A 19,430-nucleotide genomic window follows, 5' to 3' on the forward strand; every position below is an offset into this window, starting at 1 on the left:
GGAAGAGAGGCCATACTGGAACCAGGGCAGAGAGAAAAGCCAAGGCTGCAATCTTACACACACTTACTTCTGTGTAAAAATGGATAAGATCAAGCTGTACAAGTGAAAGGATATTGAAAACATGCTGCAATTCATAGTACAGAAAAGCTTGTTTAAACCCCTTGAGGTTTAATGAAGGAGAACAGATTCCAGAGTTTGAGAAGCTGTTGTGAGATCACTGGAAGCACTTAAAAGAAAGGTTCAATACAAGTACTGGAGGGTGAAAATAACTGGGCCATTTTTCCTACTTGTCCATCAGAGTTTGAAATGGGGTTCCATTTCCTCTTCTTCCTCCTCTTTCTTCATTTCATGACTTGGTTCAATGTAGTTATCCTCAATGAAACCATCATCATCTTCTGCATGGCAACCAGCTACTCCAGGCACTGGCTGGTTCCTCCCATAAGCCACATCCATATCAGCTTCCTCCCAGCCAGGTACATCCTCAGTACGGCTGCTCCCAACTGAATGGGAATCAGGCAGCCGTTGGTGGTGGTAGCTGGCACGATTCCTCTGGAGCAATTTGCATTTTGCAATTAGTGCAATTCCAATGGAGATGCCAACAGCCAAAAGCACAAAACCAGCAAAATATGGCCAGCTGTTTGCAACTTTTCCAGGCGGTGGCATGGATGCTGCAAAGGAAAGACAGTTGAGTGGGACTGAGTTATTTAGGAAATGCCTAAATTCTCACTGAGGAAAGACCCTAGGCCTCTCTCCCCTTACTCAATAGATCTGAATAGAAAGCATTCAGTCCCAACCTGAAGCTGTCCAGAATACAGCAAAGGTACTGACTGCAGTAACGGACAATTATTCCTGACAAAAATAACGCCCATTTCTTTGAAGAAAGCTGAGCTGTGACAATTGATCAAATGTTGCTATCATTTGGCAGATGCCTCCTTTATATCAGTGATTTGCACACAGTACATTGGGAGAGGGGGAGAGAGAAGAGAGAAGAGGACAGGAGTTGGGTCTGACTATATTTGGGAGTTATTTAATGTCAATACTTAGCCAAAGTGATTGCTGTATTTATAGTACAAAGAGGCCTGATGTCTCCTTGAATACAAGATTATCTAATCTTGGCTTAATGTAAAAGAGGGACATAATGACTGGAAGAAAGTTTGTGGAGGGTAATTTCCAGGATAAATTGAAGAAAAACAAAGGTGAAAATCCTACTTGGTTGGTTTGTGGATCAGGATATTTTGAGGTTTGGTTGTTGAGGGGTGCCCTGCTGATTATCTGTTTTGTTAAGGAAATTTGAATATAGAAAAATTGCTAAAATCTGAAAAAGACAATGGCAGAAAATATGTGATCCAAGCACATGAAAGATCTCTAAATCTGAACAGGTTCTTTTTTCTCTCTGGGTTTTTTGTTGTTTTGTGCTTTGTTTTAATTCCCTCAGAGGGAATAATCTGTAGTTAGCTGGAAGAAAAAGAGGGTGAAAAAGAGACTGCTCAGATGCCTAATAAGGATCTAGACAACAGCTGTTATTCCACCAGTTAGATGTGTTCATACAGAAAGAATCCATATACACTAGGGCTTCAGCCCACACTGGTGCCTTTAACCAGCCACAAAGATGATAGGGCCACCCATGAGATCTGTTTGGATATGGATCAATTTCCAGTATAAGGGCTGCCTGTGGGGGGCACCTCCATGGAAAACAGTGCCATGGACACTGACTATTCCTCTGGTTGTCTGCTACCACATCTAGTGAGAGTAGGAGCTGCTGTATGTGGCCATGTCCTCAGACTTTTAAAATCTCTTGTAACCATACTAGTGACTCTTGCTTTGCTCTGATTATATCCACCATTAGAGAAAAAGATTCTAACAATTGTGGTGAAGCTGGTATGTGGGATCAGCTAAATTTCCCATTTGTTAATAGCTGTTCCAGGAGCACAAACAATCAGATAGACCAGGGCTGGCCAACGGTAGCTCTCCAGATGTTTTTTGCCTACAACTCCCATCAGCCCCAGCCATTGGCCATGCTGGCTGGGGCTGATGGGAGTTGTAGGTAAAAACATCTGGAGAGCTACTGTTGGCCACCCCTGAGATAGACTTTCCTGATCAAATGTGTTACTCCAATAAGCAATGGTATCCAGTAAACAGGAAATATAACAGGAAATAACTCATTTAAAAAGGTAAAAGTTAACAACGAACATAGGGATTTTTTGCACTATAGCACCTGTCTGCCCCGCCAGTCTTCTAAGTCCATCTGGGTTAGCAGTGAATACAACAGTTAACAGTCAACTAAAGAGCTTGTGTTTTTAGGAGTATTCAAAAACTCCCAAATGGTACAGATTGCAGGTGCAACTGATAACTAGCACATTAGTGTGGAAACATATCTCACTAGTGTTAAAAGGATTTTTCTGGCTGCTAATTTGTTTCCAAACACAATTCCAAATGGTGGTCTTTAAGTCCTAAATGGTTTGGGGCCAGGGTTTCTGAAAGTCCACCTTCTCCCACACAGATGTTTTAATCTGGAACAAAGGCCTTGCTCTAGGTGCTCTGGGCTAGGGACACCGGCTTTCAAGTGGGACCTGGGGATCCCCTGGATTTACAGCTCATCTCCAGGCCATAGTGATCAGTTCTTCTAGAGAAAATGGATGCTTTGGTGGTTGGACTCTTTGTGGCATTGTACTCCTCTGAGATCCCTGTGCTCTTCAGATTCCATCCCCAAATCCCCAGGAGTTTCCCAACCCGCATCTGGTAACCTCATCTCTCCATCCCCTGCTAGTGCAAGGGAGGACCTGGCAACCTTATGCTCCCATCTTCTTATGTGATGGTCAGAAGAGTCAAGACCTTTTCTGTATTGGCACCTTGGTTACAGACACATACACATGCCTAGAACAATCTAACTGGTGCCTACTGGTGCCTGTTGTTTTAAATAGGTGAAGGCATTCTTGTTCTTCCATAGCTTTAGTGATAATTAATGTTTCATGTCTGATCATGTGACATTGCTAGCTTTCAAATCTTTTTCTGATTGCTGATTTTTAGTTTAGTTAATCTGCTGCTTATTTATTATTTTATTACAGAATGTATTAAGTTTTTAATATTTTATATTATTGTTAACTGGCTCAGGTACTTTAGCTGGGACTTGGGAGGCAGTCTAGCAAACTTTGAAATAAATAAATGGGGACTTCATCTTCTCAAAAAGTCCTACTTGAAAATCATCAGCTAGATACTGATCCTAGGCTCAGTGGAGAAAAATGCCTCACTGGAGAACCGTGGGATGGTCTGTGGGATCAAGGTCTTACGTTTTGCATTGCTTAGACCCAAATCACACACATTTGGTAGCAAGCAGGAATGCTGAAATGCAGCTATAAATCAAAGTTCTTACATGTCAATTAATTGATTCAAAAGGCCACTGCACTTCAAATGCACACTTCAGAAACTTGACATTCACATATTAGAACTGCCTTTCTGTTTTTCACACATGCACGCTGATAGCAGAAGAGGGGCTGAAAAGTGCATTAGATACCATATATTAGTTCAGCCTTACTGTTATTTGTTGATGGAATTGTGTTGTTTATATGTTCATCCCGACGGATCCGATATTTTCGTCTTTGGACAATATCATGATAGCTAGGAATGGTAATTTCCTCAGTTTTTGGTTCTGGATGTGATTCATAGAGGATCTGTTTAACTAGGAAACACAAGAACTAATATGTGGATCTCCAGATTGATTTGATTCCATTCCACCTCCATTCTGTTGGTGTAATATGAGATACCAGTCTCTTACAAAATCTTATAGGATAGCACATCAAATCAAAAACTTTTCACCCACTTCCCAATATAGGGTGGTCTAAAGTCACTTATCAACAAGGAAAACTTTAAGGTTTAACTTTAAGGTTGACTGTGAAGACATTGAAATTATTAAAGGTTTTCTATTCCTTGGTTCCATAATCAACCAAAAGGGAGACTGAAACCAAGAAATCAGAAGGAGACTGAGACTGGAAAAGGTAGGCATGAAGGAGCTAGAAAAGATCCTCAAGTGTAAAAACATGTCTCTGGTGACCAAGGCCATTATAATTCATACCACAGTATTCTCCCATACTTTGTATGGGTGTGAAAGTTATTTCCTCTTTTCTTCCTCCTGGATCAACTGGTCTATCAGGTACAAGCCTTGTGACCTAAGCCCTACCAGTCCCAGCATTCAGTACCCTTTCATGGCAACTGGACTGCAGAGAGCAGGACACCCATCTCTTTCCACCCACCAACCAATCTGTGTTTGTGAAGTACTATCAGGTAGCAGCCAGTTTATGGCTGTTTGCACTGACTTATAATAACCCCAGCAAGGAGCTTTCAAGGCAAGTGAGAAGCAGACAGGGTTTGCCATTGCCTTTCTCTGCAGTCTTCCTTGATAGTCTCCCAAGTACCAACTCTGACTAGCTTCCAAGATCTGATAACATTGAGCTATACCATGCAAGCTTCCCTCCTACCAGCCACTCTACCTACCTTTCATCTGCTACCCATGTTTGGCTATATTTATTATTTATTTACTTCTGTATACCCTGCCTTTCTTCATAATGGAAATCCAAAGCATCCTGCATTGTTGACCTCCATTTTATCCTCACAACAACCCTGTGAGGTAGGTTAGGCTGAGAACGCATGACTGGCTCAATGTCACCCAGTGACTGTCAAGGGCAGTATGGTGATTCAAATCTGGGTCTCTCAGATCCTAGTCTGAAATTCTAACCACTACACTACTGTGTCTTTTGTGGGAAAGTTGCTGTTGAACAGAATTAAGCAGCCAGACCTGGGCAAGTCACAAAAGCTGGGTGATTGCTGCCAAGCCTGGACTCAATAAGCCTCCTCTCAAAGGCCAAAGTAACCCTGGAAAATGTCCTGAGCCTTCCTTTGATTTTTGCTAACAGAGAACAAGGCTTGACAGTTCGTGATACTGTTGTGGTTGCCTAGCAATGCCCACAGTGGTCACTGAGATATTGGATGTTTTTACATTCAGTTTGATCCAGAGTTTTAGAGTCTTCAATTCGCCTGCCACCATTCCACTTTAATTATTTTCCTTTTACATTTGTGGATTTGCTGCACTTATTTTGTGTAGCCAAACTTCTATATTTCCTGCTGAAAGCGTTTAAATTTGGGGGGGGGGGTGTCTCTGATCAGAGGGCAGATGGAATACCAGTACTTAGTTAAATGTATACAATTGCTTGGAAATGGTTTTAACACTGCAAAAACAATACTAATTTAAATTACAAGATGAGGCAAGCAATGATATGTAAAAATTTCAAGCGCTGTCAGTTCTCATGCAAATTTCTGCACCTTGTGGCTTTTGGAGGAGTCTTTTAAAATGCATGAAAACTTCTACAATACAAGTTTGAAACTCCTGTAGAGAAATGACTGGATCAAAACTAGTTTCGAGAAAAAACATTGCAGCAGCAGCGCCAGAACTCATCTCATCTAAACAAATGTAGATGCTTCGGGCAGCAATGATACAAAACAGTTGTGAGAATGTTAGGTAATGTAAAAGGTGAATTTCCAATGCGGTGATAGAGAGTCACCAACTGTCAGTGTAAAAACACCCATCATTTACTTCTTAAAGCTACAGGCAGCTCTTCTATTATTTGGAGGGTTAACCTCCAGGGTTTAAAAAAAAAAATAGTTATTTTTATATTTCAGATTTTCCTACAAACTCGTAGCTTTTTCAGATTTGTAGAAAGATCTATCTTGTCTGTTCATGACCCCAGTCTCTGGATTTAAGTTGAGAATGTAATATGGTGCTTCATACATTGATTAGAGTTCAAGTCCCATTCCTTGTCTCACCTTCCCTTTGTTGTAGCCCTTGCCGGACAGGAGTTATGGAGCCATTGTACATCCAGTCGGTCTCTTGAAGCTTGACATGGTTGATTCGTTTCACAAGTGGTGGAATGAGTTCACCTCCAGAGGACAGCTCATTGTTTCGAAGGTCCAATTGAAAAAGGGTCCAAGGAATAGGGAACATGGAAGGGTCAAGAGACTGAAGTTTATTATTTTTTAGAAGTAGTGTTTGAAGATTCTGCAAGCCCACAAAGCTTTTTGGGTGTATGACAGAAATGCTGCAGTTGCTTAAATCCAAAAGGTGGAGGGTCTTGAGGTTACAAAAGACAGCTGGATAGAGAGTAGGAATGATATTACTGGAAAGGTTTAAGAAGCGCAGAGAAGGGAAGTTTCTCAGAAAAGTTCCATGTTTAGGCATCGTCAAGGAGTTAAAGGACAGGTCCAGGCTGGTAATATGTCTAGGGAGGGAACTGGGAACCTGGTGAAGACTCTTCCCATAGCAAGTGGCCGATCCCTGTGAAAACACAATACCTGCATCTCAAGAAATTCAAGCATCTTCTACCGAATCAATGCTTCAGTTAATAGCAATCTCTTCCCTACCAGAATCACTGGGCACTAGGTGTCAAAAAATGCATCTTGCAGCCAGTGTTCCCTCTAAGCTGAGTTAGTGTGAGATAGCACACAGATTTTTGTCTTAGCTCAGGAAAAATAATTTATAATTTATGCAGTAGCTCACAACTTTAATACTAGTAGCTTGCAAAGTAGAATTTTTGCTCACAGGACTCTGCAGCTTAGAAGGAATATTCAGTGCCGGATTAAACCCTGTGGAGGCCCCTAGGCAGTTGAAATCTTGGGGGCCCCTCGCAAATTATCCTAGAATCTGAGTGCCCATCCCACTGCCCATGGCTCCTGCTGCAGGCATCTTCTTTAAAAGCCCCTTTTACCAAGCTGCGGGGGAGAGGCAGAGAGAGGCAAACTTGGTGACAACACTGGCAGCAGCTGCACTAGGTAAGTTGGGTTAAGAGCAGCTGAGTTGCTGGCTGCTTGTGCAGGCTGGGAGGGCTGCAAGCAGGGGGGAAACCGGGGGTGGGGGGAGTCAGCCTGGGGCCCCTAAAGGCATAGGGGCCCCTAGGCCAGTGCCTACTTGGCCTAATTGTTAATCCGGCTCTGGGAACATTGCTTGCAGCTGTTACCTAAAACTGAAAGTCATTGCAGCTACTTACCAAGTAAATGGAAAGGAGGTTCAGTGATAAAGCATGTGTTCTGCATACAGAAGTCTGAGGTTCAGTCTTTGGAAACTCCAATTAAAGAACTGAATGTTGGGAATGAAATTTCTTTGATTGAAATCTGGAAAGCTGCAGCCAGTCTAAGTAGACTATACTAAACTAGATAGGCCGATGGACTGAATTGTTCAAGGATGGTTTTGCATATTCCTATAAAAGCAGTCATAGTTTGCAGGGGGCATGACTTTAGGTAGCAAGTAAACAAATAGTAAAGCATTTAATTAAGTGATGAGCTTGCATTGAAAAACTGCATTGCTGAACTGAGAACACTTCTTGCACTCATGGTTGCACAGTTAAGCAGCACACTGGAAATGTAGAAACCATTAGTTGAAAAATGCAGAGTTTGTGCACCAACCTTCCCCTCCCCCATTAACCTGCTGACCCTGCTAATATGTCTTTCCCCGATCCATTTTTATACAAGCAGTGATCAGTATGGGGGCTGACACTGCTAAAACTGAAGACTTTAATCCTTTTCAGGCCCATTAAGCAGAGTTTCTTAAGAATTCTGCTTAAGATTCCAGCATTGTTATTGATCCAGTTTTAAAAAGATAAATCCATGTGGTATCTGAGTAAAAGCGGTTACTTCACTGCAACCCTATGTACAATTCCATTGAATTCCATGGGATTTACATTTGAACAAATGTGCACAGGATCAGACCACAGGACACCCAACTCTATGACATTAGTTCATTATTAAATAGCAACTAAAGAAGCCAGCCTGAAGGCAAATGCTGTTGCCATAAATAACAGCTAGAACCAGTTCTTGTGTTGACATTCAATGAAATAAGGTGCTCAGGATGACCCTGGAACTAAGTCTCACGTGGAAGGATCAAAATGTCCTATGACTAACAGAAGCATTCCTTGCTCACCTGTTGGTCAATGTTACAGGGATGTGCTGATACCACAGAGCAGACCCAGACAATGCTGGAGACCCACAGGTACCAGGAATCTGCCATTTTCCTTTAGGATGCTGCAAAAGAAAGAAAAGGGAACATCATACAGCAACCAGTCCCATAGTATGAAGGCAATGACATAGGTGGAGTATGGTAAAATCATGAAAGAATATGCCTCTGTCATGTAAATAGAGGTGGCACATGTCAACTCACGGGCTACAGAGATAGCATGCAATTTCCCTTATTATTCAAATTATGTGTGTGCACACAAAGATAGAAGAACTATGAAAGGGATGGGCTTTACAGCTACAGGGTTTAGAACAGGGGTCCTCAAACTATGGCCCGTGGGCCAGATGCGGCCCGCTGAGGACGTTTATGCGGCCCGCCGGGTTATGGCAAAATTAGACCGGAAGTGACGTTCGATCTAAACTCGCGTTAGCAACGCACGCTTCCGGCACTGGGCTGAGGCGGCGGAGACAGAGTGTGAGGTGATACCGAGGTGAGGTGAGTTCCCAGGCCGGGGTGTGTGGTGTGGGGAAGGGAGAGAAATGCAGAAGACGGAGAACTGACGGCCCGCGGCCTTGTACAGTAACGGCAGTCCGGCCCTCCAACAGTCTGAGGGACAGTGAACTGGCCCCCTATTTAAAAAGTTTGAGGACCCCTGGTTTAGAACAAGAATGTAGGATTAAGACTCAGTAGCAAGATTCAGTCAGGAAACAGGGGCCTGAATTTCTGCCTTGCAATGCCTCTTTGACCTCAGTTATTTCCTTTTACTGTATGTGGCCTGATTTATTTTCCCCCCATCTCCTGTCCATCACTCAACAGCATAGTCCTCCTTCATTCCAATATCTAATTCACCATTCTTCTGGCTTTGTGAAAGGATCAAGTTCTTGATTTGACCTGTGGCCTGAATCAGAGCCTCAGTTTAGTTCTTAACTTTCTCACCTTTCTTGCTTCCTTCAATTTTTCTCTGTCTTTGACATCTTGCCTTGAACTGACATTTTGAACCTTCTGGGACTGAACCTGAGGGAAGTGAGATAGGTAACCAGTTAGATTTGGAGGAGGAAGTGCTGAGTCCAATCAACCACTGACATTCTCAAAATAGTAAAGTTTTCCTGACTGTCCTCTGTACTGGCTAGAGTTGCCAGGTCAGTTTTGGAAAATACCTGGAGACTTTGGGGGTGGATCCAGGGGAGGGCAGGTTTGGGGAGGGGTCTCAGCAGGGTACAATGCCATAGAGTCCACCCCTCAAAGCAGTCATTTTCTCCAGGGGTATGTAAATAAAAAAAACACTAAGAGACACCATAAATTTTAAACAACAAAACAGTGTAATGTAGAGGCCAGTGGTGTTCTGACAAAGCTTGCATGTAGAACTTCAAATAGACAAGAGAATGTAGCAAAAAGACATTCACAGAAGACAGTTCAAAAACAGTCTTTCCAAGGCGTAACAATATTCCAGTATTTAGTTTGTGGAAGTAAAAGAAGCCCTTTCAAAGACCTCTGTTCTAGATATCAAGACGTTTCATCCGTCTTTCTTCAGTTTGGAGGCTTATTTATCATTGGAATGCAATCTTTACAATACATTCATAGGAGACCAACAAGGTTCAGAACATGTTACTCCTTGGAAAGACTGTTTTTGAACTGTCTTCTGTGAATGTCTTTTTGCTACATGCTCTTGTCTATTTGAAGTTCTACGTCCAAGCTTTGTCAGAACACCACTGACCTCTAAATTATACTGTTTTGTTGTTTAAAGTTTATGGTGTCTCTTAGCAGTTTTTTTAATTTACACAGCTGTATGCTAAGATCCTACATTTTCTCCAGGGGAGCTGATCTCTGCCAGCTGGAGATCAGTTGTAAAAGTGAGTTCTCCAGGCCTTACCTGGAGGCTGGCAATCCTAACTGGTTCTGATGTCCATTGCCTGTAAATCTGATGTCAGGCTTTATAAACTGTGGTTACACAGAAATAATGTTATTTGCTCACACTGCTGCATACAAGACGCACCAGAATGCAAATGCACTTTTGCTTGCCTTGTTCTGGGAGAGTGAATTAGTTTCCTGATGCTGGGTAACAACCAAGTATCACCTTACCCCCAGCTCCATGCAACAAACTTGACTGTCCAGTGCCAGAAAAGACATTCCCCTGCTCCTAGCTTCAGAAAAGTACATTGCTATGAGGAATATTTGCTGCCTTTGGCTGGCCCCCACTCTTCCCCAAATATTCCCAACCAGAGGGGAAGTTTTTACCTTGGAAATTATACCATGCTGGGAGTGCTCTGTCTGTCTTTCTTCTCTCTCTTTTTCTCTGTCACTCTCAATCTTCTTCCTGGGTCTCTGTACTGAGGGAGTGGCAGGTACCTGAGGAAATGAAGGTTGCATCTCGCAGAGTTAAAAGGTAAAGGAGCCTGTTACACATTAACTAGAACCAGCTGCCCTTGCCCTGTGACAGCAGGGAGGAGTGCCCACAAGGCACCTTACCAAATAAGTTGTTACTGAAAAGCCAGACCCAAATGTGTACGTTGAATTCAAATGTTTACGTATTAACTGTGAAAGATAGCCTCAGGGCTTTGCCTTTCCTGCACTTTTTTTTTAAAGACAGAACTATTTCTTCCCATTTATTTTATTGTCTGTTTAAGGCAACAAAGGGGCCTCTCCTAAATTTGTGCAAAAGATCAGGAACTTCCTTGTTAAAAAAAAAAAAAGTGAATTGTAACTGCATGGGACTCAGTTTGGATCAGGGCCTTGGTGGGATGTTTAACCCTTCAGGAAGAATGTGCAGTTACCATGTGGCATAAATATGTACAGAATGCCAATGTTTCTGCTTTGGGAGTTCTGGTTTCGTGTCCTTGTGGTGGTTTTCTTAGAAATAGCAACAGCTATAAAACATAGTTGGAAATATTGTTTGCTGGTAGATGTAATATGATAAGACAGGAAACATAAAGTAGGAGGAGATTTGTCCTGGGTCCAATCTACCTGGGTGAGTAATACAGCAGTTATACCTGCTTAGTTATACAATGAACCTAGTTTTTGTACTTAAGTCACATTCAGCTGCTTGACACAACAGTCCTATCTTCAAGGACACACCTGCTTAAAATAATATAGATACAAGCAAGAGGCTGTCTCTTGCCAGCTCTCATACACTGAGGCTTCTAAAGGAACTTGGCCACTGCAACAAGATAGTAAATTCCAAGAGTACAGATCCCTTCATTTCTCTGACACCAGAGATATAGCCTTGGTAGTTTCTACATGCCACCACATGGATGTAAACCTTTAAAAATTCAGATCCAGACTGCTTGGTATCTAAGATAAGCAGGCCTCATCTTGGGCAGCAGCTCACAGCAGTGGAGCTCCAGAACCTCTAAATTTTATTGTGCTCTTTCTTATCCCACTCCCAAATACTTGCTTCTAGACTCCATTGTTCAAACTGTCTGTGAGCATTTTGCTGAACTCTTAAGATTTGACAAACTTTCTAATATTTTCCTCCACACAAAATGGAAAAATAACCAAAACATATAAAGGAGACAGATGAAAATCTTCATCTTGCCACTGTGGCCAAATAGGAGAAAGTAATTTAAAAAGTATCATGGGAGTAAGGTTTTATTATGACAATCCGGGATTTTTTTGTAGAAAAAGTTCAGCACAAAATCATGTGCATATTAGGCTACACCCCTGACATCACCATTATTTCATAAAGGGCTTTGTTGTGGGGAAAGCCCAGCAGGAACTCATTTTCATATTAGGCCACACACTCTGATGCCAAGCCAGCCGGAACTGCGTTCCTGCTTTAAAAAAAAAGCCCTGATGACAATTACAATTCAAGAAGCATTTTAAGGTAGATGCTGAGCTAATATAATTTAGTACACCTTCCGGTAATGTCAGGGGTGCATGGCATATGCAAACAAGTTGTGCTAATGAGCTACAACATCTCTTTTTCTATTAAATTACCTCTGCCCTTAAATATATGTCTGTGTATGTGAGAAAGGGCTGGGGTCTCCGCTTTCTTTTTCCAGAGTGTTTAGAAGGACAGGTACATAGGTAAAAATTACTTCAGGAAGTTCCTCCATTCGTCTCCTTCTTGAGGAAGCAGTCCCTCCCCAATCCTATTTTAATGCAACAGTAGACCAGCTGTGGGGGAAACTGCCATCTGGCAAAGAACAGGAAAAGCATGTCAACGGACAGCCAAGTACTCTGGAGAAGGGGAAACATAAAACACTCCCCACCCTTTTTCTTATGCTATGAGGAACTGAACAAATGAAACAAAGTATTCTAGTTGACTTCCAAAGCAGACTCTCTTACCTCCCTTTCCCCCTCCTTTTTATACCCCCTGGGTCTGAAAGTAGGGTGTTCTCTGTGCAGATTCTCTAAAATATCTGACACCAAAATGGTATTGTTGCCTTGTAGCTGAATTCCCTGGCTTAAGGACAGGATGGCTTCTCCGATTGTCTGAGAGGAATTTCCTGCCTTCTTTTGGCAGACCACTGTCTTTTCTTCTGTTAGAGCTAGCCAGGTGGGCCAAAGCAAAGCTTGCTTGCATTTTTATCCTTTGTAAATTGCCTTATGCCTATGGGTTTTAAATGAAAGGTTTCAGTCCCTGATCTACTCTGGGTTTAGGGGTGGACTTGGCAGCTGAAGATTAAGTAGCCTCAAGGAAAGAACCATCTGTCCCAAAATGATTTTGATTTTAACATTTCTTTCTAGTAAGAAATAATGTAGATATTTTACCTAAACTTCTTGGCTAAATTTTATCTGTTTTAAAAACAGCTTTATTTCTTCTTTAGGGGTAGAGACCGTCTGGCCCGAGGGCCGTTTATGGCCCTCGAGATAACTTGGTCTGGCCTTTGGGGATTGCTGGGCAAAGCCACACAGCGGCCTCCCTGGGGCCTGGCCAGCCAGACAGGATTGCTGTGGGGCCTGGAAAAGTCATTGTCACAGTTCAGGTAAGTTCCCCCCTCATTTCATTATTGCCCTTTCTTTCTATTTCTTCTCCCCATTTCTTTGTTTCCCTTAATTCCCCCATTTCTTTATTTCCCTTTATTCCTCTTTCTGCTCCTCTTTATTTTCCTTTATTACGCTTTCTTCCCCCATTTCTTTATTTCCCTTTCTTCCCCTCTTTCTTTATTTCCATTTATTTCCCTTTCTTCTCCATTTCTTTATTTTCCTTTATTACTCTTTCTTCCCTCCATTTCATTTCCCTTTCTTCCCCTCTTTCTTTCTTTCCCTTTCTCGTCCCTCCCTCTTTCTCTCTGTGGAGTCTGAGTAGTGGGCATTGTGAAGGACTGCTGCTGGGGTATGTGGGTGCCTTTAAAGGTCTGCTGGGAGCAGCTGCAATTTCTGCATGAAGGATGGGAGGAAGGGGTGGCAGGGATGGGGGATGGGAGCCAGCTACCAGTAGTTCAATTTGCACTTGATTATTCCAGATGGTGTGGCCTAATATGCTAATGAGTGTGTGACCCAATATGCTAATATTAGGGGATGTGGTCTAATATGCTAATGCATTCCTGCTGGGCTTTTTCTACCAAAAAAAGCACTAGGGTAGCAGGCTGGGTGTGTGTGCATGTGTGCCAAATTAGGCTCTCCCCACATGACTTCAAATAGAAAAACAATTATTTGCATTAATTTTGCCTGCCTGAATTATACTCCCTCGGCAGAGCACTGTTTTTTAAGTTGATAATTTTGTATGGCCCGCAAATGATGTTATAAATATCCAAATGGCCCTTGGCAGAAAAAAGGTTCCCCACCCCTGCTTTAGCCCAACCTTCCCTCAAGAAGCTCAGGGCAATGCACAGTAACCCTGTATAGTAGGTTAGGCTAGACAACAAGGTTGCCATGTGAGTTTTGTAACTGAGCAGGGCCTTAAATCTGTCTTTCTCCGATCATAGTCCAGCACGCTGATCCCTACAGTACATGGGCTCCAGAGGGGCCAGGCTGTTTCAAGCTTTTGAGGTCACTAATGTCATCAAATAAAAAATGATGTAGATAAAAACAAGTTGGAAAACTTATCAAAAACCAACAAATTAATAAATATCTACAGTTGAGGCCCACTTTGAGCTTGAGGCTCAGCCCAGGGCAAATGGCCTTCCTGGTCCCCTGATTACCTCTGGCTCTTGTCACCCTAAATCTAACAAGACGGCTTGGAAATCTCATAAATAAATAGTTGAAATGTTCCCCAAAACAGGGCATATAACACATTCCCCACCCCAGGAATCAAATTGGTAAGAATGGCCTCTGCTGATGCAGGGAAATATACAGTTTCTCATGTTCCCCCCCACAACAGAAAAGAAAAGAGGCAGAAAGCCTTTGGTCAGTGCCCTTTTTGGCCCTATTGCCACCTGGCAGCCCAGGACCTGGATTCTTCTATAGAAGCTAATAGGGAACTCCTGGCACTGCCCTTTCCTAGAGTGAAATATTGCTGACAAGTCTCCCTGCCCTGTCCTGCTGCTTCCTTCCAAACACAAGCCACCCTTCCTTTGGTCAGAATCTCTTGTTGTCCCACCCCTATATGACCCTTTTGCATTCTACTAGCTAATGCTCCCATGCACTTTATGTAGTCTTTCCGGATTAGAGTTGCCACCTTTGTTGCAAAGGTTTCTCAGACATTTTCCAGTTTGGCTTACAGTTTGTTCACCAGAGAGGAACCCAATGTTTTGTCAAGCAATTCAGTTGTTCACAAACAATTTAAGCCTGTTTATTGGGTTACTTTTCATGTACTCAGAGAGTAAAGTGCAGTACAACTGGCAATGTTTCATACATGTGCATTCTTACAGAGCTGGATGGGAGTCCAATTTTTGCCTTCTCTCACAAACATGTTGTTGCTGCCTGCCAAAACAAATACTGTCTTATAAAGTCTTAAGATTTGGTTAAGACTTATAAAACAGTGTTTATAATTATTAGCTGACTGATTGGACAGTGTTTGTTTTTGCCTGAGAAATCAACCTGAGAAAGTACTTATTTTAGGCACATAATTTAGTACTGGGACACCCCACCCCCCAGCTAGTCATGCAACTGCTACAATAAAATGTACATAGGACTGTGGATCCATGCTGTGAACTCAGTTTCTGAGTGTGCAGGGATCTGTTTCCAATTGAGATCACAGCACACAGGGAGAGGTGGCTTAAGCCTTCCCCCTCATGCCATGTTCCCAGCCAGAAACAGCCCCAGAGGCCACTGCTTGCTCCACTGGGGAAACCAACTTGTACTATCAGCACATAGTTTCCCCAACTGAAGCAAGGGGCAGCTTCCCAGGGCTGTTTCAGAATGGGAAAATGTCATGGGGGAGGCTTAAGCCCTCTCTCCCTGCATGCCATGGCCTGAATCTGAATTGGGCCCCTGCACAGCTGAGAATAGAGTACTGAACACCAAACCTGCACGGCACACATGACTGAAAGTCCACCTGGCAAACCTGGGAAGGGATACAAGGAAATATAACATACTGTTAGTTCCTCAGTCCTTCTAGGTAAAAAAAGACAGGCACAAACCATGTACCAGGCCATTTTTTACTGCTGGGGCTTGAAGCAACCTGGGGAGCACTGTTTCTGATTGGGGAAATGACACAATGAGGAGAAGAAAGAATTAAACCTTTCCAGCTATGGAACTCTGGCATCCTGTGTAATCTACCCCTAGTCTGTAGCGTAAATGCACTCCTAAAACTTGTAAACTAAATGTTTTTTTTGTACTCATCATACTTTGAGTTCCTGCCATTGGAGGGAGCCATAGCCACATCATGGCTGAACTACTTTATCTGCTTCAAAAGCAAGCATTTGATAAAAATTGTTGCATGAATTGCTCTGCAGCATGCACAATGAAGCAGAGGCCACAGTCTGGCTTTGTGATAAAGTGCTGCAAGTTACACAATGTGGAGAGATGCAGAATTGCCTGCTGCAGCAAGCCCACCACCACTACCTCTTTCTCCTACCTCACAATCAGTAGCTCCTACTCAGGTTTCAGCTCTCGTCACTACATACAGCTCACAACCAAGGAAGGTTCCGCTCTTGTTATTTTAGCTGTAGCTTTCTAAACACTGGAATGACTGCATTTATTCATAGTGGAGTTTGTCAACAAACACATAGACTCACCTTCTTCTCCTATCTGGCCTGTGCATTGATTGGAATTAGATCAAGGAGAGGTCAGTTCCTGCCTTTATGGAATGCAGGCAAAGTTATATTTGCCAAGCAGCTGCCCCTATGTTATGTTCACACAGCATTTCTCTAAAGGAAAAGAAAGGAGTACCTCTTGGGTGACTGCCTTGGCTGTTGGGGCAGGGTGGGAGGCAGCCTGTTGCCTTTTACCAGGATTTTCACATGTGACTCTTTAAAAGGCCTTTGTATCTCCCATATGCTGTTTGATAAATATGTAAATGTTTTTTATGTGAGATAAAAGGTGGAGTCTGTTGTACATTCTAACCAATGCAGCTTTTAATTGGGACCGGCTTCATGAGGAGGGAACAATCTTACTCAGCAGGAACTCATTTGCATATTAGGCCACACCCCTGACACCAAGCCAGCTGGAGCTGCATTCCTGTGCATTCTTGCTCAAAAAAGCCCTGATTCATACATTACAAACTGTGTAGCCCCCATACGACCTTTTTACAGATGTGCACTAGCTGCCTTCGCACCATCCTCAACATCCACTGGAGTGACTTTGTGACCAACACTGAAGTCAAGAGGGCGGAGGTTACAAGCATCGAGGCACTGCTGTTGAAGACGCAGCTGCGCTGGGCAGGGCATATTTCTAGGATGGAAAACCACCGCCTTCCCAAGATTGCTCTGTATGGCGAACTTTCCACCGACCATCGAAATAGAGGGGCACCAAAGAAGAGGTACAAGGACTCCTTGAAATCCCTTGGCACCTGTCGCATCAACCATCACCAGTGGTCTGACCTAGCCTCAGATTGCAAAGCATGGAGGCACACCATCCACCAGGCTGTCTCTTCCTTTGAGAACGCACGCATAGCTGGTCTTGAGGACAAAAGGAGATTGAGGAAGAATCGCACTGCTACAGCACCAACCCCAAATCAGACTTTTCCCTGCAGCCACTGTGGCCGGATCTGCCTGTCCCGCATTGGTCTTGTCAGCCACCAATGAGCCTGCAGCAGACGTGGACTACTACACCCTTCTTAAATCTTTGTTCGCGAAGTCAAGCTGAGAGAGAGAGAGACTAGGAGCAGGGCCGGATTAAACCCTATGGTGGCCCCTAGGCAGTTGAAATCTTGGGGGCCCCCTCACAAATTACCTCAAGAGTTGGAGCACCCACCCCACTGCGCGTAGCCCCAACTGCAGCCTACAAGCACCGGTGGCTAAAAAGGCAAATGCAATATTGGGCTGTATTAACAGAAGTATAGTGTCCAGATCATGTGAAGTGATGGTATAGCTTTACTCTGCTCTTGGTAAGACCTCACCTGGAGTATTGTGCTCAGTTTTGGGCACCACATTTTAAGAAGGATATAGACAAGCTGGAACGGGTCCAGAGGAGAGCGACGAAGATGGTGAGGGGTCTGGAGACCAAGTCCTATGAGGAAAGGCTGAAGGAGCTGGGCATGTTTAGCCTGGAGAGGAGGCGGCTGAGAGGTGATATGATCATCATCTTCAAGTACTTGAAGGGCTGTCATATGGAGGATGCTGTGGAATTGATTTCTGTGGCCTCAGAAGGTAGGACCAGAACCAATGGATTGAAATTAAATCAAGAGTTTCTGACTCAACATTAGGAAGAACTTCCTAACAGAGCAATTCCTCAGTAGAACAGGCTTACTCCTTGGGAGGTGGTGGGCTCTCCTTCCTTGGAGGTTTTTAAACAGAAGCTGGATGGCCACCTGACAGCAATGCAGATCCTGTGAATTTAGGGGGAGGTATTTGTGAATTTCCTGCATTGTGCAGAGGGTTGGACTAGATGACCTTGGAGGTCCTTTCCAACTCTATGGCTCTATGGCTGGTGAGGACTGGGGAAATTATTTTAAAATTTACCACATATATGAGAATATGCTTACATTTCATGTTGAAGATGAATAGTTAGCACAAAGTGACTAACACAGAACAGAATTCACAATATCTGGCATGCACTGGAAAGTAAGTGTGGAAGAGGAAGCATCAACAGAGGCAGCACCATCAGGAAGAGGGAGGTGCAAGGAGGCGAGAATAACGGAAGGAGGCGGTTTATTTGTTGACATGACTGCAATGCGAGTGAACGTCAATCCGCTTTAGCCAAATCCAGTAACTGGTGAGTAGAAGGGAGAGAGCGTGCGGAGGGCAACAGCAAACAACGACTCGGCTCCAAGCCCTACGAACAGCCAATCACTTAGAGCAAAGGAGGAGTCCAGGGGCACCTTTACGACCAACGAATATAATATAATATTCAGAATATAAGCTTTCCCGTGTATGCCAATCACTTTTGCAACAGGGGCTGCACTCACAACAAGTCCTTCTGCCCAGCAGCCTCTTGGAGAAATTCGCAGCTCCTTCCTTCTCACGATGCACAAGCTCCAATGTATCCGGTCAAGAAGTTGCTGCAGCCCACGCTGCTCACCCTCCCTTGCCATAGGTGGGGAGGAGCAGACCAAGCGATCCCAAACCCTCCTCTCTGACCGAATGCAGTTACCTGTTGTCTGCTGATATCTTCCCCCACAGCTCGCTGCAGCTTATTCTATCACGCCCTCTTTTTGGTTGAGCAAAATGCGCGCGCGCCCTCCTCTCTGCCTGCTTCACACCCAGGAGGAAAAGGGAAAGCGGAGGGGGGGGGGGGCAGAGTTGTGCTGCCGGCAAAGAGCAGCCCTCGGAGTCTCAGGCTGCTGTTGCTAAGTCTCCTAAACCGGCACGGAAGAAGAGGTGAGGAAGCAGCTCTGCTTTTGACGGGGTTGGGCTGCTTTCTGTGGCCACTTTGCTAGCCGCTCCTGCCGCAGCTCTTCAGAAGCCAGCTGAGCAGGCAACTGCCGGCTGCAGCTCAAGGGTCACCATGTGAGGTCTGGCCGCAGGGGAGGAGCTGACACGCTTTCCCCGCCCCCTACCAATCCGCGCAGCGCTACTGGAAGGCAGAGTGGTGGCAAGGGCGAGTGCGGCAGCTGCGACCAAGGGGCGCAAGGACGGCGGGGAGGCGAATGAGGAACATGCCGGCCATGAAAACGGGGGGGGGGGAGGGGGAGCCGCCCCTAAAGACGCGGGAGCCGCAGGCAGGTGCCTCATTGTTAATCTGGCCCTGACTGGGAGTTCCCATTAAGGGTCTGCTGAAGCTCTGTTTGCTTGTTGGGGAAAACTTACCTGTACTGCTGCCTACAGCCACTTTTCCCCAAGGGGCAACTAACTCCATAAGGCTATTTCCATTTGGGAAAGAAATGGCATTGGGGTGGGGTTGGGGTTCAAAGAGTCTCTTCTCTTTGAACACCATGGTCTCAGTCTAGTGAAGACATAGGTCCTGTACCTGAGCCATGAAAGTGTGAGATAGGAAATTTGGCTCCCAACTCTTG

At 44.1% G+C, this 19,430-nt stretch overlaps 1 protein-coding gene across 3 annotated transcripts; it reads right to left on the bottom strand.

The window, feature by feature from the left end:
- Window positions 1-148: 148 nt before the first annotated feature.
- On the bottom strand, window positions 149-18,934 carry C2H1orf210 (chromosome 2 C1orf210 homolog). Of its 3 annotated transcripts, XM_060231627.1 has the most exons (7): window positions 18,569-18,934; window positions 10,229-10,339; window positions 8,930-9,007; window positions 7,961-8,061; window positions 5,815-6,322; window positions 3,533-3,676; window positions 149-668 (listed from the first exon to the last, which is right to left on the bottom strand). In XM_060231627.1, the coding sequence occupies exons 4-7, from the start codon at window positions 8,045-8,047 to the stop codon at window positions 295-297; spliced, it is 1,113 nt and encodes a 370-aa protein (XP_060087610.1). In that variant the 5' UTR covers window positions 8,048-8,061; window positions 8,930-9,007; window positions 10,229-10,339; window positions 18,569-18,934; the 3' UTR covers window positions 149-294. The 3 variants fall into 3 exon arrangements, with proteins under 3 accessions (XP_060087610.1, XP_060087611.1, XP_060087612.1); XM_060231628.1 differs by lacking the exon at window positions 18,569-18,934 and having other exon boundaries at window positions 10,211-10,330; XM_060231629.1 differs by lacking the exons at window positions 8,930-9,007; window positions 18,569-18,934 and having other exon boundaries at window positions 10,229-10,383.
- Window positions 18,935-19,430: the final 496 nt, after the last annotated feature.

Source organism: Heteronotia binoei, chromosome 2, assembly GCF_032191835.1.
Source record: "Heteronotia binoei isolate CCM8104 ecotype False Entrance Well chromosome 2, APGP_CSIRO_Hbin_v1, whole genome shotgun sequence".
Classification (NCBI taxonomy): domain Eukaryota; kingdom Metazoa; phylum Chordata; class Lepidosauria; order Squamata; family Gekkonidae; genus Heteronotia; species Heteronotia binoei.

Bases quoted from the DNA above. Each gene is read 5' to 3' on its own strand.
- C2H1orf210 (XM_060231627.1), bottom strand. From the start codon at position 8,047: ATGGCAGATTCCTGGTACCTGTGGGTCTCCAGCATTGTCTGGGTCTGC. The intron at 6,323-7,960 runs GTGAGCAAGGAA...GTGTTTTCACAG, and splicing joins CCTGTAACATTGACCAACAG to GGATCGGCCACTTGCTATGG. The intron at 669-3,532 runs GTAAGGCTGAAC...TTTCCTTTGCAG, and splicing joins AATTCCATCAACAAATAACA to CATCCATGCCACCGCCTGGA.